Genomic DNA, 21,452 nt, shown 5'->3' with positions numbered 1-21,452 from the left:
TGCTTCTGCAACCCTTGCCAGACTGTGAAAGGGAGCAAAAAGAGATGTTTCAATGTTATTCTGCACAGGAGGATTTCTTTCTCACTAGCTCTGCCCTTGCCTACGCCTTGATTGCCACAACAGGATATCCCTCCTACCTCCTCTCCTCCCCCAAATAGTTGTAGACGTCTTTTCTTTTTTATGAGGCCAGGGTGTGACCATGAAGGAAGTAACAGCATCTCTCAGGAAAGCAATGAAACTCTGTAAATGTTATTACTCTATTCCAATTGTACCTACTTTATTTAATAAAAGACTTCTTTCAAATGATCAGCCAGCCAGGTGCTTTAGAGCCTCCCCAGTCTGATAGTGCAGAATCTGCAATGGACATTTAAGGTCTACGTAAACTGTCTAAACCTAATATATTGTGTGGAAACCTTTCCTCGTGCCGTGGGAGGGAGGATGCAGGCTCACCATCTATGCATACCGATAGAAGATCACCAGGCCGGATGCCGAGCTTATGGATATGAAGAGGGTAACCAAGAAGAATTACAAACAAAAATGAATGTGTTTTCTAATGAAGAGCTGATTTTGCAGACCTACCTGACACAGACTTTGTACTGCAGCGATTCTGCTTTACTGGGAGAGATCACATCCCTTTTCCTTCTGCTGTGGATATCAAACCACTCTATTTCAGACAGTGGTTCAAACCCCATGTTTTCTGCAGCAATCTCGTCCTCATAATCATTTTCGTCATAGTATGCGGCTTCTGGAGGTGACAGAAATGCCATGCACAAATTTGAGTGAGGACCCGATACTTTGGCTCCTTTTCGTATAATGATAAATACCAGTGGGCAGTCATGCCATCTCTATAGGTTTTATAAAAGTTTGCTGTACACCATCTCAGTATTTCTAATTCATTCAAAGATAAAATTTTAGGGATAATTATAGTAAGAATAACCCACAGATCTAGATAAGAATGGGGTTTAGGCTATGCATAAATATGTAAAGGACAATCCCTGCCTCCCAAAGTTAGCTACTCAAACAGAAAAAAAGTGCAGATATAGGCAGAGAGGATGGTGAATGCACCCTTCAGGGGATGGAAAACATAGTCTTGCTCATATGAAAAACCTATGACAGATCTGCCCCAAATAATTTTTAAGGCCACATGGCAGGTCCCTTATTAGCCAGGGAACTGAGCTGGGCTTTCCCCTCATGATAGCCAGGAACACTGTGAAGGCAGTTTACCTCACTCTTCTCCCAATAACAACGAAGAGTTACTAATAGTACCTGTGTATTTGTTAGGTACCCACTGCACCTACAGTCACTCACATAGTTATTAAACTGTTTAAAAATATTAATAAGCTGAATGCAACAATAGCTAGGCAGAGTTCAAAGGCCTCTCTCTTTCCTTGTTTCATTCATTTATTCCCACTTTCCAAGGCTGGAAAGGCATTAAGTACCATTAGCAGCTGGCCAAATGTGTCACTTTTGAGACCCAACCACTCCTCTTTTCACTCACCAGAGTACTTAATGCTCCCTTCCATTTCAACTGTCAAAATCAAATCATTACACGTGTTGTTCTTCAGCTCAGAAGACCAGTATACTTTTAATATCTAAGATGAACACACAAACAGCAAACCACAAAAAATATCATTTAAATGACAAGGGATCTCATCTAGGACTCATCTAGGACTTCAGCAATGCTGATTGGATGTGGGAGTGTGGAGATAAACACTGGTCTCCCAGAGGCACAGACCAGTCATAGAGGACTGTTGTGGGTATAAGCAGGAGGGGTCCCATGTGCGAATCACAAATGGTGTGGGACCTTTGAGACAGGTCTCCATTCCCAACCACAAAGGGGTCCTTCAAACTCCAGCTGCCTCTATCAGCATTGACATTTCATGGACTTAACAGTTAAGAACAGGAAAAATTGACTACCCATCAGGGCAGTCTGTAGCCCCCTAATTTTAGAAATTTGGAGGTCAGAACACAAAGGATGAAGCCATGGCAAGTAATTTCTCACTGTGTTTTCAAAGAGATTAAAAGAAGCCCAGTTCTACTCTGAATTTCTGATTTACAACTTACACTCATTGTCCCATTTCCTTTTCCGTGCACAGACACTTCAAGTTTTCTTCCAAGTTCAAACTGCAAACCAAGGGGAAAAAAATAAAAAATTTAGTCTATGCTCAGCACATGATCTATTGTTTTCCTGTGATCTTGATGGTCTTCTATGCCTTTTGCCCTCAGAACTGGGCTAGGGAAAACCTTTAGATATGGAAGGAGTTATGAGACCTCAAGTCTCATAAGATTTTTAATGTGCTGGGCTGGTGCATCTTACTCTGTCATTCTGAGGCCCAGGAGACATATTTTCCCAACTTCACTCTCTCTTTTGTAGCATGGATTTGACATTTTCACAGGTCCCAACACACTTAATATCAGAATATCCCCCTTCTTCCTCATTTTCTAGCAAGACTTGGGCTCCTGGCTGCTCTTTGCTCTTGGGGGAGATTCATGTCACCAATGTCCTTGAAGAGGGAGGAAAGGGCCTCTACAGTGGGCTGGTAAGCATCTGTTGATTTTTTTTTTTCTTTAAAAAGATTCCTTTGTTTTGCAAATTAAATTATTAAAAATATTATAAACCAGCTACATCATGATTGCTCAACACGAGAAAACCTAGACCAAATGATCTAATATTACTCCTGTTTGAGGAAAAGAAGTTTGAAACAAGGGATGGTTGTGTACCTCTAACTGCTTCTGAATTGTTTCATCACTATCAGTCAGAGTAATACTGTAGTCTTTTTGTCTTCCAGGTGATCCCAGTTTTACAGTCAGGTTGGTGGAAACACTGTTCACTGTCTGTATGCTGTACGCTGACAGAGCTTCTAGGGCCACCACTGTGTCCTAGGCAAGAAAGAAATGCAAAAAACCTAACAATTATGCCAGAGTAATTCAACAGTAACGTAAGATGACATGATCAGTCTCCTGGAGCTATTCTTCAGTTTTGTGGGTTTTGCTGCTTTGAACTTCTCCTGTATCTGTCTGTTTCTACCTGCACAGGCTGTTCATTTAATTTCCCAGCTTCTTCTTTCACTGGAACAGGTTGCCCAGACAAGTTGTGGAAGCTCCATCCCTGGAGGTGTTTAAGGCCAGGCTGGAACACCCTGGTCTAGTGGGAGGTGTCCCTGCCTATGGCAGGGGGGTTGGAACTCGATCTTCAAGGTCCTTTCCAACCTAAACCATTCTATGATTCTTTCAGCATTAAAATTCTAAAACCACTGGTTTTCTGACCTTTGATTATCATAAGTCTTCATGAAGACAAAGAATCTTTGCTGGCTTATACCGATTTTATTTGGCCCATTTTTTATTAATGAGCCAAAATCTTCAGTGCTTCATACACCAAAGCAGTTCAGGATTGACTGTTACGATGTTTTCAAATCTAAATGAAAAAGTCCTTATGGCGTTTCCGGTTTCTCCCCTCCCCCTGAAACTCCACCCACACTGGTGGTCAGGCACCTGTGTAGAGCAATATCCTCCACCGTAGTTCCTTCTTTCCGTCAGCCATGTAGCAATAGGCCTTGCATACTCCATGTCTTTCAGGAGCAAAGTTTGAAGCAATGCATAGGCAGTGGTTTCCACTGAGACTGCATTGTTGCCGTTTCCCCAGTAGCGCTGCTGCTTTGCTGCAAGAATAACTCAGTCTTTAATCCCCTTGGTAATGGTATTTGCCAAAAATGACTATTGTTCTACACAGTAGATATTTCATGTCGTAGCGCTGGGGAACCACAAGACACAGATGCTGTCATGAGAGCAGCAAATCTGTTGGGAAGCAGAGATAATGGAAAAGGAAACCCACAATTTTCAATTTTGACTTATCCAGCCATCACAGTCTAATGATCCCATTGAACAGCAATGGCCATCTGATGGAGTGGTAGCATTGGGTCTGGTGGTCCCCAAGAGATAACAGTATTAATTATGCCCGTAAGTCCAGTCTTGATTAAGGAGGATTAAACTACGGCTATTAAACAGTAATGTATTTACCAAATGAATCGGTAGAAATTAATAGTGTGGCAGTGCAGCCATACAAGCAGCTGACTCAGCACTGACCACAGCCACACACTGCGAGGGGAAGAGGTGACATCCAGGTGGAGCTGGAACAAGGCACTCAGAACTGGTGGGGGGCTTTGAAAGCAGGTGGGCTGGAAAAGATGCCTTCTCTCTTGATCACAAATCCCATCTGGATTACTCCTATATGTAACTATTCACTCCTATTTACTCATTAAAAGTTTCTTCTTTCTCAGCTGGTTTGGACTTCTTTTTTCAATGCACTTTAAGGATGTGGAAACTTGGGTAGGCATCAAGGGAAGCAGAAAAGATAAATGATGATTTACCACGACCATGATTTTGTTCCAATTCCAGTATCAGACAAGATCACGATCCAAATTACTGCTAAGTTGTTATTTTATAGAGATATTAATTATACAACTTACATACTACAATTTCAACATTGAAATATTTAATTATTTAACTTAAATAATTAAGTATATTACACATATACATACACAATTCTATGGAATTAAAAGGTCTTCATTTACTTGAAGCTGTTTTGTTTCTGCTCAAAGTGCTTTAATAAGGAAAAATGCTTTTTAACTGAATTTTTAAGAATGGTTACTAGTACCTGCATCAAAAGTAGAACAGCCCCTTAATTTTTCTTTCACAAACTGGGCTTCTTCACTGTCAGACTGCACAAGCGTCAGAGCATAAGCAGTGATGGCTGTTGAATAGCAGTTATTATTTCTTGAAAGTTGATTTTTCATGTAAGCCACTGCTCTTCTAATCACTTGTACCTGTGAAAAAAGAATGAATCCGTTTGAAAAGGTCATTCAGACCTATTGTTACTGCTGGTGAGAGTACAAGGAAATTGGAATACTTCGCTTTAGTAATTTTTGAGATTTTAATAATTTTTGCTTAGTGATTAAAGCCATTGGTGATGGAGGGCATAGCTCAAAACACCTTGTACATTAGGCCACAGCATCTTTTCCTATCCATCACAGATGTAAACAGACTTTTACATCCTTGATTGCAGTACTTTAATATAGTAGTGTGGACATGCCGTAGTGCAATAGCCTTCAGATTTAAAGATAAACAATCAGGCTTCCTACCGCATCAGGTGACTCGTAGGCCTGTAGACTCTGTTGCAATGCTATAGTTACAAAGGCTGTCAAAGCCAAATCCTCTTCTGTTGACCTAATGCCACCCTGAAAGATGAAACATGAAAAGGAAAAGTTAAATGTACATATATATGCTTATGATTAAATTTAGAAAATCACTTTTCCTGAAGTTAAGGACCTTCTTGTCAAACCATCTGACCATGCACCACGTAGTTTTACCCTTTCATTTTGCTCAATAACTTGTGTCCACCTAAAGTATATCTTCTACAATGGCAGCCAGTTTACGTTAAAAAATGTTAAGAGATTAGGAACCCACTACATCCTTCAGCTGGTAATCAAATATTTAATTATGTAACTTACACTTAAAAATCTACAATTTCTCATTGGAATATTCATGGCTTCAATTTCCAAACATTAGTGGATTTTTTTTTTCTGTTTCTCTGCTACTCCCTATAAACTAAAAAGCCGTCTAACAGCCAGAACTTTTGTCCTGTAAAGGCATTTATAAACCATTATTATATCATTTCTTATTCCTTTTCTTGATAAACTAAACACAATGCCTTCATTAGCTTTTTTTCTCTGAAGCCCTGGATTTTCATTCTTATTCTTCTTTGTGTTTCACGGAATCACAGAATTTTCAGAGTTGGAAGGGACCTCTAGAGACCATCTAGTCCAACTGCCCTGCTAAAGCAGGATTGCCCAGAGCACATTACTCAGGACAGCATCCAGGCGGGTTTTGAAAATCTCCAGAGAAGGGGACTCCACAACCTCCCTGGGCAGCCTGTGCCAGTGCTCTGTCACCCGAACTGTAAAGAAGTTTTTCAATGTGTTGGAACGGAACTTTCTATGTTCCAACTTGTGCCCATTGCCCCTCATCCTGTCACTGGGAACCACCGAGAAGAGTGTGGCTCCATCCTCCTTCAACCCACCCTTTAGATATTTGTAAGCAATAATAAGGTCTCCCCTCAGCCTTCTCTTCTCCAGGCTAAAGAGTCCCAGCTCTCTCAGCCTTTCCTCATAAGGGAGATGCTCCAATCCCTCAGTCATCTTAGTTGCCCTACGCTGGACTCTCTCCAGTAGTTCCCTGTCCCTCTTGAACTGGGGAGCCCAGAACTGGACACAGTATTCCAGTTGTGGCCTCACCAGTGCAGAGTAGAAGGGTTTCTTTTACTCATGGTCTCCTTTGACAACAACCTTCTCTTTATCTCAGCCCCAAATGTTTATCCTTAGGAGATGGACATGTTGTTTGCTTGGAATGACTTAAGTCTCTGTACAAAATTATCATGCACATCTCCTGAAGTAAAATGTAAAATAGAAGATAATATCTCAGCATGAACACAGGTCAAAAAAACCTTTGACCAGTTCTTGAGCTGTTTTTTTCTCCCCAACAGCATTACATCAACTGTGGAACTGACTCTGAGAGCGAAAGCCTCACTAGTGAGATCATTAATAAATCTTTAAATCATTAAATCATAGATCATGAATAAAATCAATACTTTTTTTTTGGTATAAGACCACTACAAAAGAATCTGCATTTTCAATGAAATTTGGAAGAGGTACATTATTTTCATATCCTTGATGTACAGACAGTGTAACAATTTTGTGTTTCTGGACACTTATAGGAGATGTGTAGATTAACATACCTAATTGGAAATTCTGATTAGGTATTAAGATATTTTTTTTTTTTTATTTCACAGTGGAAGTGATTAAATACTGAAACAAGTTACCCAGGGAGACTGTAGGATCCCCATCCTTGGAGGTACTCAAGACTCAGCTGGGCCTGTGCAGTCTGGTCTAACTAGACCTGTTCCAAGCAGGGGTTGGACTAGATGACTTCTGGAGGTCCCCTCAAAACTAAATTACAATTCTATGGCGCTATTGCTTTTGTCAATAAAAAGCATAATTTTTTTACCAAGCACAAAGATCTCAGAATTAATTTTCTAAATGCTCTAAAGGCATAGGTCAGCTGCAAAATTATGTAAGACTGGATCAAAAGATAAAGGTGGTGAAGTGCTAGCTATGCATCTCTGACATAACAGACCTTTTAACAAATTCATTTTACATTACGGATTTTGTGCTTACATTACAGATTTCTTTTCTTTAGATAAATTTCTTGTTACTCCACAACTCACAATATTCCTTTCAATCCCTAGCAGCCTTAAATATGCAACAGATTCTTCAAAATACAGATGACCTACCTGCATAGTCCTGTCCAATACTGGGTGATGGTCGTGGAATGAATCGTCTGTCTGCTGTTGATTAACCAAATAGGAAATGGAGTTGCGTATGTGACTGTCTTCGATACTAATGTATTCTCTGCACCTTGTGAGCACTTTAACAATGAATGCAGTTAACCTGCACAAAAGAAAATGTTCTAAACTTGTGCTGACAAATATTTATAGAAGAGTATATAGACGTGAAAAGGAACACACTAATTTTGTACGTAGACTCATATTCAATACAATGCACTCACTGGAACCTAGCGACTTATCATTCACCATCAGAGCGATGTTACTCTGTGACAAATGCAAAATAATCTGTCGCTCAGTATAAATCTCCTTCACCAAGGACTAAACATGCTCAGACTTACGTGGCTGACTATCCATGACAAAAGTGTATGGGCAACACCATGCCCACCAGATTTTGAAATCCATTACCCTAGAAAAACTTCTGATGCATCGAAGGACAATAGAGGTATTTTGGGGAAAAAAAAAAAAAAAAAAAAAAAAAGAGAAATACACTTACCATACACTACTGGGGGTTGTTTTAAATGCTCCATAGGAGCCATCCACCTTCTGAAACTCAAGCAGTCTTGTATAACCTGCATGAATAGGACAGCACATAACTGGTCAGAGCATTTCTTGAGCATTGTCATACATCACTTGCATTAACATGGACATGTTCAGTATTGACTAGTGGAAGAGTACGTAGAGATGTTCACTGGTATGTTAAGGAGGAAATGACCGGGTCAGCAGACCTTTGACACAGAAGAAGCATTAGGCTTAGAAGATGCTCTGTCTTGTTTGACTTAATGGAGCTATGAGAATAACCTGAAAATTGTGGGTATCTATAGTTACAAAGCATTTTCTCTGTAGTAAATCTTGGAAAACTTATTTCCCATTACTGACAACTTTTCAAGCTGTTGACTTTGCGGTGCATGGAATGAAAAAATATACAAAACGTCATCTCTTGGGTCAGACATAGGCTTAGAAATCATGACTTGTGGCCTCTGATCTTGACTGCTATTATCTTGATAGTCTGTATCATAGCCACACAACTCATTTTCTACCCCAGTGAACTTTGATAAGAATCAATAAAAGCATAATATAGGGAGTAAATGCTGCTAATACCAAATACTCATCAGCAGGATCTCATGTCATTTTAAGCAATCTTAGATAAATCTTTGGCAATCTTAGATAAATAGGCAAATACCTCCATTCAGCAACTGTTAGCATGTTTCTAATATCTATTTATGCCCTTATTTTTCACTGATGAAATGTGTGTCACAGGTTGTCTGAAGATCACAAAGACAGGTGCATTATATTGCTTTATGCCATGTGCACACCACTATAGTTTGAAAGATCAGCTGTACCTGCTACAGTCACTGACACTGATGACTGATACTCTTGGGCTTTATGTTCGTGCCTGTGAGCTGGAGCATTTCCACTTCCACATGCTGTGGTCCTGGCTTTGCTGTGCATTTAATACCAGCTTTGGACCCATTCTTGGAATGGGCTCTTCGAGAAGCAGCCTTGCAGCTGTCCTCTCTTTAAGGAAACTCCCTTCCTCAGTTGGTCCAAGGCTGTTGGAGTCATTCTAGCTCATGTAATCAATACAGGAGTGTGGAAGAGAAAGTATCAACAACATGATTACCATTGGGAGTTTCCTTAGTGATACTCCTCTTGCCAACTACAGACATCTGCAGCAGAGATGTCTACGTCCCAGCTGGTTATCCTAAGCACTCACTGTCTATGATCCAGGGGGAGAAATAAGCATTTTTAGGACATGATTCATCTTGATCTATTTTGCACATCTATGTTAGGAGGAAATGATAGAGTGGCATTTGCTGTCCATTTACTCAGAAAAAGAGTTTAAATTGATCAGCTCAAATTTTACTTTCTGCTTCTAAATTGGGCAAGAGAGAGGGTGGACTGTGAATGTCAATACTGTGCAATGTCAGATTGAGGCAATTAGTCACCTAAACCCTCCTCACCAATCCTGTTTCTCATGCCTGTCTGCAGATTGTCACAGGCATTTCTGTGTGGCTGCGTCAAGAGAACGCTCCCTCCTTTGGCAGGTAGCAATGGTTAGTGTGCAAGGCAAAGGGAAAACAGTGACCATATCAGTTGGTCTTGGGGTATTTTTTCTGCGTACCTTTTTGGATCATGCTAATGGCTTCCTCCTTCTGTTCAGGATTAAAGTTTGCCCACTGCTCACTGGCATCCAAGTACTCGATAGCGTAGACTGCGGGGGCCATTTTCACCATTGTTTGCTCTGCACAGCCCGTGGGCACCTGAATAAGTTTCTCAACTCCACTGAGACTCAGACAATTTTCAACAGACTCATCCATAATATTTCCTGTTGTAAAAAAACCACAAGCCATAGTCCATATCGTCTCTAAAGCTGGCTGTTGCAACATGACGAAAAGTGATACCAACTATAGGTTGACACTCCAGCATGACCTGATACTTCTGTGTATTAAACACTGTTTTCAGCTACTTAAGACTCTGTAAAGCTAGAGAAGAACAAGGATGAGGTGCCAGGCCCTGGGAAAGCTGAGAAAGGTGGCTGCAGCAGTGAAGGAGCATGGAGGAGAAAGAGCCCTGAGGCTACTGGAGGCAGGGAAGCAAGGAACGGGGGAAAGACTGGTGCTTCAGGTTTGGGCTGGTAAAGTCTTGTCAAACTAGACGTGATCCTCCCACAGGAGGTAAAAACATAATGCCTTAATCATGCCAAACATTTTGTGCAGAGGTTGGGTTTTTTTTCCCCTCTCTGCAATTTTCTCATTTGATAAATTCCAGCATCGCCATAGTTTAGAATAGAGATTAGAAATGGCAGCCAATAGCCTTTGTGTCAAGAATGCAGTATTTTACATTTTCTGGAAATTTTTTTTTAATCATTAATAAGAGTTCTTGCTAGTAGTTGGTTGGTTTTTTTTTTTTTTAATATGTATGCATAAGTATATATATTTATGTATAGGATTATTTGATTAAATGAATATATGCTTGTACATATCTTCTCTTTAGAAAAACAGAACTTTCCAGAACTTATACATCAGAGTCTGGCATCCTTATTTCTGAAGACTAAAGCAGATTTCTACACACCTACAAGCAGTATGGTGTTATTAGAGAAGGTAAGCTCTTCCCTTCTCTTCTGGCCTTCCCATAAAGTTACCCTGGGCACAGTGAGGCAGGATGGGCTGCGTAAAGCTATTACATCCAAATAAGAAGGAGTAATTAGAAAGAAGAAAGGTACTGGATCAGCCTTGAGGCTGTTTTGTTTTATGACCTGGGCACGCAGCATAGACCATTTGAGTCCTGGCAGAAAAACTAGGAGGGAATGGAGAGTCGACATTCAGAAATGAGCAGCACAAAGGGACATGTCTCTTGTCACCTATGGAGAAGTTATTGGCAAAAAATTGCATTTACCTTGCAGGCTAACAAACACGTGACTATTAGAACCCGGTACCATATCAGATGGTCTGTTCAGGTCCAGTGTATGGGAATTTACTGTAAATAAATAGTAAATAGAGATCTACGTTCAGACTCTTTAACTATAAAAACTTACAGTGTAATTTTAAAATGTGCTTTCAGTTGATGGCAATTACGACAGCAATGTTATCAGAAACACTAAATGGAAATTTATGAGAAGAAATATACTTGTATTTCTTAAATTGATTTAATTTTCTATCATTAGCAATATTTTTTGTCTTGAAATGAGGCTCGTTTTTAATACCTTTTAAGACCCATTAGTAAATGAAATAGATTCCTACTTACAGAAGTAATACAAATTAATCCTAAACATTTACAATTAAATGATTTTTCTTTCCTGAGTCCTTTGCTCTGGATTAGATGAAGAGATTTGTGACTAGTTCTGGTCAACCAAAGCAACGTTTGTGCATTAAAAAAAATGTCACTGCACCCATCAGATATTCATGCCAGGCTTTACACCCCCTGTCCCTACCCAAAACCTCATCTGTATCTAATTCTTTTGTGTAACTTACAGTCACTGTTGATGCAAATCGTCTTTTCTTCTCTCTGTAAAATACCTTCAGCCTGTACAATTGAGGAAAGTAAAGTCAACATTTTTGCAAGCACTCACACCTGAAATTAAGCTGCATGAAACCTGTGCTCTCTCCCCTTGCACTAGACCAGCAGATGGCAGAAATAAGTTATTTTGGAGCGAGACTTCTCTCCGGGTAAAACTGAAGCTTCAAATCAGAATTTCAGTCTCCCAACTGAAATTCCAATGAACTCTACTGCCATTTTTGTTATTATTGACATACTTTCCTGGATGAAGTTCCTTTAACCAAAACTAACCCAGAAAAATTAAACTTTATTCTAAGCTTTGTGAGCTGTGCAAGTCAAGTTCACAGGTAGACTGACTTTTATAAACCTCTCATCTGTGAAATCCACCAAGTTCTGAGTTCATCTTGTTGGTAAAACTTAAATTTTTTTCCTTTTGATTTCCACACATCCCTCTTCCTACAGTTTCTATTTTAATAAAGCTATTTTTACAGACACTTTTAGTGTTTTAGTATAGAATTGAACTCTTGAGTCTATGTCTGTCTGTGGAAAAGATATGGCCTGTAACAACAGCAGGTTCCCAGCATCCATGCCTTATCTTTACCTACATGGCTATCCCCTGACATTAATGGTGCAAGGATTCATATTTCACACTTTTTGTGTGGACTGAAAATAGCCCTCAGTGGGCAACTTGAGTGGTGTAATGAGTCTGTGCCAGCCAGCTCTGCCTCTTGAAATGTCATCTTTTCTAAATGGCTTCTCCTTTTCATCATTTTGAAAGAGAATTAAGGTATTAAATAATCAATACAACAGCCATTAACATACAAGATCCTTTAACTAGAAGGAATGAAATAGGGTTTAACTTTATGACTAGCAGAAGGTATTTCCTCCTCAAAATATTGCTAGATGGATGTCTTCAATCTTGGCTGCTTAAGGGAAAAAGAATTTTTATAATTGTCAATTAAGTGGGTGGAAGTTAAAGATTATGAGATGGGCACTGACTGCATGAAGGGAGTTGTTGCTCTGTCATGGTTTGAAGGATGCCTTTTTGCCGTAGAGAACAATTCTTTCCATATACACTACACACAAGCCCACCACAGGGTTAAATTTCTTCCCCATGCTATAGCTCAATCCTTGCTGAGAAACAGGTCTCCTGAGACTGCTTCCAGCCTTATGTTTCTATGATTTCACTCCCTCCACAAGAGCTCCACACTTAATATTGTATTTGAGGAGGAACACATATTCGTGAAGTGCCTGCCCTGAACTAGTTATACCTACCACAACGTTGAGGTTCTTCCTAATGCTATCACTGTGCCCAGAAGTGGTGTCGAAAGCAGTAATAGTAATGGGAATTTCTCCCACAGTCAGAGGGACAACCGAGAAGTAGGCTGGTGTTGCAGAGTTCCCCTTTGCTACCAGTGTCAGCTGCACAGCCTTCTCCGTCGCCTCTGCGGTACATAGCCCCTTCACATCATCCATCGTCACAGTAACCTGCGGGGACAAGCGAATGCCTGCTGTCAGGCTTAGTACATCACTGCACAGGAAAAATACTCCAGTTCCACCATGTCTAGATAAGAATGGGAAACGAGAAACAGGTATATCAGGAGACTAGCTTTGGCTTAAAAATAAAATAACAATGCAGATATTTTGCAAGACAGAAAGTGATTTTTCACTGCACTTCACTCCCCTGAGTGAAGTACTATTCTCCCTTTATAAAACGGGAAAACTTTTTCACCAAGAAGTGATCAAATGCTGGCACAGCTTGTCCAAAGAGTTTGTGGAGTCTCCCTCCTTGGAGATATTCTATATCTGACTGGACAAGGCCCCAAACAACCTGCTTTAATTGGACCTGCTCTGAGCAGCATGTTGGACTAGACACCTCTGGAGGTCCCTTCCAACTTAAATTGTCCTATGACCCTCTGGTCTGTTAACATTCATCTATATTGACTAGGGCTGTGAAGGTAAATCAGCTAGTATTTCTTCATTACACTGAATTTTCAATATAGTTTTGGCCTATCCCTGAACCACAGGGAAGTAAGAAGGACAGTACATTTTTATACATCCCAGCTCTATACCATTCAACACAGTTCAGAAGACGCCGATCAAGCAGAGCTGGCTGAGAGATGGGAAGAGATGAAAAAAAGAACATCAGCCTGAGGATGATGGAGGCCCTAAGCCCAGTGACAATGGTGGCCATGGGCAGAGCTGGATAGGTGTCACATGCAGACAAAAAGTGGCTTTGCATTGTATCCACAATGAATTTTTCGGGTAACTTATTGGACTGTGGGCTCACAATTTATCTATATATCTTGTCTACCTGCTTTACCAGCAGCTGGGTGTTGCCTAGATTGACAGACAGCAAAAAAATAGCTGGTTGCTTCAATGAAGGGGGAGAAGACATACTCAAAGACAAGGAATTTGGCTGTGTAACATGGTAAATAAAATCTGTTTTATACAGTAAGTTTGGTCAGCAAGTAGAACTGGATCCTGTCCTTGGAGAGACTTTCAAAATGGGAGCATGATGTCTGGGCTGTAGGAGGGCACTGAAAGGTGGCTGGGTCATTTACATTAAATTATTACGTAGCTATACATCTAGTTAGCTAGGTGTGTATAGCACAGCAGTTGGTGGTAATACTACCTGGAGGTCATTGGGCAGATAGTTGTAAACCACAGCTTTTATTTCTAGTTGTTCATGTCGTCTGACTGAGTATGGTAATCTCAGGGATACAAAAAAGTCTTTGAAAACTGCAAAGGTGTGGGGCTCAGCTACACAAAATCCTAGGATGAGAAAAAAACAGAGTTGAGAATTACACAATTTTAACATCAGCTGTTAAAAAGTTAAATGGCTAATCAAAACTCATTACCTGGGCTCCCCTGAGGTCGAGAGCAGGAGAGGGAGATGGGCATCTCCAGGGAGCATTTCAACTCACCTGTGCTAGAGACCTATCTCAGGAGTGGATGATTTTCCCTCTGGAGTCATTGCCACAATTTTCGATAGGTAAAATTTGGCAGGAGTATCTGTAGCTTTTGTGATTGAAATGTGGCCCAACTTTCCTGCAAAGGCCGTGTTTAAAATATAATGATCTGGGAAGTATCAGGTGGACCTTTTGTCTCTCCTTTATGGTCCCGGTCAACTCCCAGAAGCCCCCAGGGAGCAGCACCTGGGAAACTGGGCTCTCTGGTATGCAGCCCTTGCTGATCCTCTGCTAGTGTCCCAAAGCTCTTCTCTGGCTTTCCAGAGATCAAACACTTTGATGTTTCTCGGAGATGGCCAGAACTCGCTCCCAGAAATATCCAAATAAAACTGGTATCATTACTGCTAGCATTCTTGTGGCTTCCTGGCCATGTGGAAGCTAAAGTGAGATGGTTTCTAGATTTGAAAGAATGGGGGACAGTTTTCATTCTATGATCCATCCTCCTTCAGAGCCCACACTGTTGTTTTTACAAATGTATATCTATCCCTTAAATTTTAGCTGGGCTTTAATATGGCATAAAAAAGGGGACAAAATGCTATGATCAAAAAAAACACTTTGTGTTTTTCAGTACAGACTGTCTTAATCTAGCAACATAACGTTGTATGTCTGTTTTAAAAAATACACATTCTTTATTCATCCGTACAAAGAAATCCAATAAAATACCCGAGACTTATACCTTTTTGGGGAGATATGCTTATTGCCTGAACTTCCCAGGTAGTTATAGAGTCAGGAGCAAAGTTTTTCACACTAAGAAACACAAAAAAATATATATTAGGAAGGACGTATAAAACATAAACATTGTCATTTGCTGAAGTTTGATTATTGTAAGTGAAAAAAATATTCCCTCAGTTGTGGAGACAAAGTGCTTGCAAATTTTCTGAAGTCCTTTGTATCAGATAACACATAAAGCTTATATTTATACACATTTTACTGTACAAATTTATACATATTCACTTAGACAAGTAACACAGTACCTGTGGTTTCCAGGGTTTTTCACTTCTTCAAAATTCCACCACCAGCTCTCAGGAAAATAACTGCGCAAGTTGACAGAGATTTCATCAAACACTTCTTCATGGTCATCATAGTCTGTAAAACAAGAGTGGGAGTTCTGTTCTGAAGTCTTTGGCTGATGACCTTACACTTGCAGGGAGACTATTTGTCGGAGAGAAAGCAGTGTGAAAAATACTCTGGATGAAAAGACTTCATCTGGGTTTAATCTTGTGCATTAAGAAAAAATGCTGAAAAAAAGAAGCAATTACCAAAGTTTATCCTTGAACAAAAAGATAATTCTTCTTTCCAAGTTCAATAATTATATGCTACCAAGCAAGAAAATATTCCCTTTTAATAATGTGTAGCAAAAATGTTCCCACCCTCCCATATTTGTGACAGAGAGATCATGACAGGGGAGCTCTGAGAAAAATAGTAGCAGAAATTATACTTTGAATATGGTCATTTTCAGCACGTAAATTTTTGTGTGTGTGTGACATGAGCTCCTGTGTGATCAGAGATAAACTTTGGGGAGAAGAAAGGAAAAAAGAGACAAAATTGTCCCTGGTTGAAGTGGCTTCTTCTCATCAGGTTGTGTTTTGGAGGTACTCGAGTGTCATAACAGTAGTACCACCAATAAAATAGTCATGAATCTGAGATCACTCAGAGCCCTGAATGGAGACAACCACCCCCTTCTCTGCTGCACCATTCTCAGCCTCCCAGGGTGTAGGCAGGGGCCGACAGCGCCTCCATAAGGCTGCACTGGGTCCAAAGGTGGCGACGGCCATTCCTTTTCTCACCCCGTGAAGTTAACACGTCCCACTTTCACAGTGTACAGTTGCGAAGACGTAGCAGCATGTGGGTGCCGCACTAAAACTTCCCCCCTTTGCCCCCCAGCATTAAGTGCCCATTAACTCTTCTTTGCCACCATATGAAGGGTTTTTTTTTTTAGACAGTTGCGTGCCACCATTCTTTACATCGTGCCAAGCCCACTCTGATCCTCTGCTTCGCCTCCTTCCTGAGGGCCGTGGCTTTCTCACAGCAGTCCTGGAAGGCTTTCCTGCATCTGGGGGAGCCGGCCACCTTTGTCAGCCTTTTCGCACAAGAAAACCTCATAGGATTTAATCTCATGCCATCTTCACAGCATTTCTGTAGATCAGTGTTTTGATATTTGCTGGCTGCAATATAATTAAAGCACAGAATTAGTGCTGTGGAAATAGCAATAAGCGTAAAGGTGTTCATCATGCTCATTCCTGTCTTTCTTTGTGGTTAACATTAGTTGCTTTTACAACAGTCTACCTGCAGCCAGGGACCGGTTCTCCATCCTAAAAACAGTCCACAACCACAGGAGCAAAATTCTATTCTATTCTATTCTATTCTATTCTATTCTATTCTATTCTATTCTATTCTAAGCTTTCTCTTCAATTCAGACTGTGAGTTAAAAACAACTCCTTGGCAGACTGGATATCTTGATGGAAATAACCACGGCAGTGTTGCCATTCTTGAATAAAGAGACTGGTTTCAAAAGTAGGGAAGATCCCAGCTTCAACCCTTCATGTCTTCTGTCAAGGAAATATCAATTTGTGTATTTCTTTTTTATTTTAATTTAGACCAAATATTGTATTAGCTTTTCTCTTAATTGGAGCACAAAGTACCAAAGCCGGCACAACTTCAAAACAGAATGTCAAGAAAAAAAACTCAGGATCTATAAAAGATTTTCTGGCTGTTAAAAATAATTTTGAAAAACTTTAAAGCCATGACTGATTCTATGACATGATATCCGGTAGAAGTGCTTCAAATTTGGTATTATAAAATGGTGAATTAGTTTCTTTTTGCAGATGGGCCGCTCTTTGGTTTTATTGTTTGGGTTGTTTTGATAAATGATGCATCAAGTCACATGGTATAGTATACACACTTGTGCTAGATTATGGCTCTTAATGCAAGAAATGGAATATGTTGGTATCCTTTAATATTCTGTCACTTCTTGCCCCCTAGATCCAAGCCAGTCCCCTTTGCCTCCCCCTGTCAACCCTTTCAGGCCACCCAGATGAGCAGACATACCAATTCCTGACATTTTCTTCTGAAAATCCAAAGATCTTTTCTGCCTTCTGGTACCCTGGATGCATTTATAGCCTGGGAGAGCAGAAAAGAAGAGCTTGGTCATCATACTATGACCGTAGCAGTCTGATCATTCAGGTCATTCATGGAAGACCCATCTTAGGACCTAGCTCATCCACAGAAGATCCTCAGTTTGCCAAGTTACCTTACAGCCCTAGCCAATGCTGCCCATCTCAGCTGAGCTGGGCAACGAAGGACCAGCATCCAAGACCTGGGCTACCTGAACAGCCAGCACTCAGTGGAAGAACAGAAGAAGAAAAATCGACAGGCAAAGGAGATCTTACAACGTTATGATAAAACGTTTCTGACTTTTAAGCAATCAGCCTCCTCAGATCTATAGTGGCTGTGTACAAACATCTAAAGTAAAGGGCAGATTGCACTTACCTTCCCGAACGTTGGATTTAATTGTATCTGATAAAAAGGCCAGACCAACATCAGTAAAAACTTGAATGCTGTTTGCACCACCCCCTGCAGAACATCCAAGATCATATGAATTCATAGCATTAAATACCTGCCAAATAAAATAGCAGAGATGGACTGTACATATCTGCAAAAGTTGTGGGGTTTTTTTTATATATTAAAAAAATTATTGTTGTCTTTGACTTGCAGAAGCAACATGAACTGGTGGCGCAAGCTGCACTTGGAAATGGAGATTAAAGCCGAGGGATGTTTTAGTTGAGGAATACTTTCTCTTGTTTTGTTGGTTTTTTTTTTTTTTTAATTTACAAACTTGTCTACTGTAGCATGGCAATTGCCACTTAAATATATAATTGATCTTAAATATATCTTAAATTGTAAAAGCGAAAATATTTTCAAGTTTAGCAAAGCTGTGATTAAACTATTAATAGCCATTAATTGCATTTTGATCCTCTCATTAGTCATGGAAAATTTTGCTTGGTTAGTGGATACGATATTTTCTTCTTTCAGATATCTTACTTTTTTGGCTGTAAGCTTATTTTTCTTGTTCAGAACAAAAACTGCTTTATCAACCACAGCTAAGGCAACTGTTCCCGCATGGTCCGTTTCAATCAGTAAATTGATGTTGTCTGTTGGTTCATACGTCTCTTGTTCTGTTCTCACTTTAATCTAAATAGAATATATTGAAACAAAAATGTCACATTTGTTAACAAAAAGCAAAGATTCTTTGGGCTGGGAATACTGCCAGCTATGACTGTCAGCAGCTAGAGGCTGGGGAATGGTCCTGTTTTGCAGTGTTTCTGCCTGGGATCCTGCATTTTGGAAGATGTAGATGCAGATATCTCCCACTGGAGGACAATGTGGGGGTTAAAAGATGTATCTGTGCAGGATGTTGGGTGCTGCCTTTCAATGACACTTAAGCACCAATGGGAATTAAAAGTACGTGTAAGGGGTTTGCTAAACTAAGGCCTTCAACATGATCTTGTTATTTTCCAGTGGAAAAAAAAATTGCCACGAAATGCAGCAGAAGACGTTAATTATAATGTACAAAATTAACTGACGTAAACCATTCTGTAATAGTACTATCTCCTTTCTATCTCACACTTGAATTTTTCAACATTTTCAACATTTTTCAACCAGTTCAGACCTGGTGTACATCTGATTGTAGACACTTCTGTGGTTTAGGAGGCAGCACCCATGATGATTATGAAATTAATAGGGAATTATTAATAGAAATCCCAACTTGAATGTAACTGGGTTTTGTCATCACATGAATCAAGAATAGGCTTATGTGTTAGATATGGATATTTTTTCTTCAAAACATTTTTCCCAATTGACTATCACATTCTTTTTCCAAAACAAACATTTTCAGGGAAAAAAAATAATTTCAGATGGCTGACGCGTTTCAGCAGTTGTGTTTCATGCTATTGGGAAAAATTCTTTTGTCTTATTTTTTTTTTTACATTATGATACCAAAAATGAGGAGGAGAAAGGTGAAAGAAAGGCTTAGAGCAACTCCTATTTTGTCCACACTTCATTTTCTAATATATTTTTTTAAAGTGCTTTTGAAACTCTAAAAAATCTCAGAAAATTGCTTTTAACAGAAATGAAAAAACTTGAAAAATTACTTCAAATTCCTTTTTTTTTCTCCAAATAAATGACTTGACTTTCTTTCATGTGATATACCTCACTACAAAAAGACAAAGTTATAAAGAGATTCTGCCTCTCAATGATTCTGTTGGTGTTTCCTTGTGGATTTCTAATATGTAAACACTTGAAGAGGGGGATTTATTTGTATGAAACTATATTTTTCATCTCTTTGAGGCACAACCTGTCCTGTTGTGAAGGCTACCTCTGCCATCACTCCTGTGAGCCTTTCCCAGCTCTACCTTTTAACAAGAATCCTGAGGACTCCCTGTTTCAATAAAAATGAAACGTCTTTCACTTTTTAACCCCAGGCTTACACTTGCTCCGCTGATGCCCCATGTTTTTGTTTTTATTTTGGAATACAATAACAGAAGCTACTTGCTTTGAAAGTACCTTTCCTTCACAGACATCCATAACATCCACCCACACAGAATCAGCGACAATCTCTTGACGGCCCTCGTTTGCAATGAAGTAGTAAGCCAAAAAGCGAAAGGCAGGCACCATCTTCTCAGTGATTCTAAGGTTTATTACTTTGTTTGAGGAGGGGACCCTTCCCATAAGGTCAACTTGTCCCTTTGCCACAACCTGCAGGGCAGAAACAAACAGAAATCAAATATTGTGAATACACACTAGACAGGGCATTATGTTCCATAATTTTATATACATATATAGAACTTTCTGAACTTTCTGTTTAAAATTTATTCTCTTCTAATGGCACTAGATAGTTTTCATTCTCAAACTGCATACCAGTAACCTGGAGGAGACCAGCAGACAGTGCCTCTAGCACAGGAGTGTGGTGGTGAGCCTCTGCTGAGCTAGTCCTGTGGGGCAGGTTTGAACACAAATCTACCATCCTTCACTCAGTTTTACAGCTTGAAAAAGGGTTCCAGATGGCAGTCTTACTTTTGTCTTCTACAATAACAGGTCATCACCACCAGGAGGATATCAGCTTTATTTAATCTGTAATTGGTACTGAATCTTTCAGTTGGTATGGAAGGGTTGGAGCAGGAGGTTTCACCCAATAAGTCTTATTCAGGATAAAGTATCACAGACTGGCCCTTAAATTATTTCAGCCCATCTTTAATTATATAATTCCTTTCTTACCATGGTACCTTAATTATATTAATGGGTTGTCAAAGGACTGGAAAACAGACAGAGTGGCAGGACTGATAGTGCTCTTCCCTGAACAAAATACATGCTGCTTTCCTAAACGCACAATGAATGGGCTTCAGGAAGAAACAAAGGCATGCTGCAGCCTGGACTGAAATCCTTACTGCCTTTGTTTAGGTGACCAAAGTTTGGGAGAGAGCCTCACTGCTGAGCTCCAGCAGTGTGTCCCACCACCCCTCCCACACCTCCTGCCTGCCCAAGACTGAGCCTTCCCAGAGCCCGGCAGTGGCAATTCCAACTCTATGCTAAGTCATCCAATGAAAACAAACCCCCAAACCTAAATTTAACTCCTAAGGATACAATTATTGCAATATATCAGAGTCCTATTAAAAATAAATGGGAACTGGTGTCCGTGGTGCTTATTGTCCTGGGAAATTTAAGCTGTAAGGGAAATTAAGATGAAGAGAGGGAGAAGGGGATTAAACACATTTGACATTCAACAGATTCACTCCTGGAATGCATCCACGAACACATTTGTCTCCTTCAGAAAAATAAATACTTTGCATTCTTGGTCCCAAGCTGAGCAGGATTGTTTCATAGAATCATAGAATGGTTTAGGTTGGAAGGGACCTTGAAGATCATCAAGTTCCACCCCCCCTGCCATGGGCAGAGACACGTTCCACTAGACCAGGTTGCCCAAGGCCACGTCCAGCCTGGCCTTGAACACCTCCAGTGATGGGGCCTCAACAACCTCTCTGGGCAACCTGTTCCAGTGCCTTACAACCCTCAAAGTGAAGAACCTCTTC

General features: G+C 40.1%; 1 protein-coding gene across 1 annotated transcript in view; it reads right to left on the bottom strand.

Moving 5' to 3' along the window:
* Nucleotides 1-575: 575 nt before the first annotated feature.
* Nucleotides 576-21,452, bottom strand: part of LOC104295716 (complement C4-A-like) — a 39,983-nt gene continuing 19,106 nt past the window's right edge. The window contains exons 13-33 of the mRNA XM_009895493.1: nt 19,930-20,121; nt 18,409-18,558; nt 17,857-17,983; nt 17,416-17,487; nt 16,332-16,532; nt 15,342-15,453; nt 15,044-15,114; nt 14,031-14,170; nt 12,671-12,883; nt 11,371-11,422; nt 10,796-10,876; nt 9,522-9,725; nt 7,893-7,968; nt 7,346-7,502; nt 5,139-5,234; nt 4,655-4,823; nt 3,493-3,659; nt 2,722-2,880; nt 2,065-2,124; nt 1,499-1,592; nt 576-745 (exon numbers count right to left, since the gene is read on the bottom strand). Coding sequence (XP_009893795.1) covers nt 576-745; nt 1,499-1,592; nt 2,065-2,124; nt 2,722-2,880; nt 3,493-3,659; nt 4,655-4,823; nt 5,139-5,234; nt 7,346-7,502; nt 7,893-7,968; nt 9,522-9,725; nt 10,796-10,876; nt 11,371-11,422; nt 12,671-12,883; nt 14,031-14,170; nt 15,044-15,114; nt 15,342-15,453; nt 16,332-16,532; nt 17,416-17,487; nt 17,857-17,983; nt 18,409-18,558; nt 19,930-20,121 — 2,763 coding nt within the window. The remainder of the gene's footprint in view (nt 746-1,498; nt 1,593-2,064; nt 2,125-2,721; nt 2,881-3,492; nt 3,660-4,654; nt 4,824-5,138; nt 5,235-7,345; nt 7,503-7,892; nt 7,969-9,521; nt 9,726-10,795; nt 10,877-11,370; nt 11,423-12,670; nt 12,884-14,030; nt 14,171-15,043; nt 15,115-15,341; nt 15,454-16,331; nt 16,533-17,415; nt 17,488-17,856; nt 17,984-18,408; nt 18,559-19,929; nt 20,122-21,452) is intronic.

Source organism: Charadrius vociferus, unplaced genomic scaffold (genome assembly GCF_000708025.1).
Source record: "Charadrius vociferus isolate BGI_N301 unplaced genomic scaffold, ASM70802v2 scaffold851, whole genome shotgun sequence".
NCBI lineage: Eukaryota > Metazoa > Chordata > Aves > Charadriiformes > Charadriidae > Charadrius > Charadrius vociferus.
This window is presented reverse-complemented; position numbering and strand designations above follow the sequence as displayed.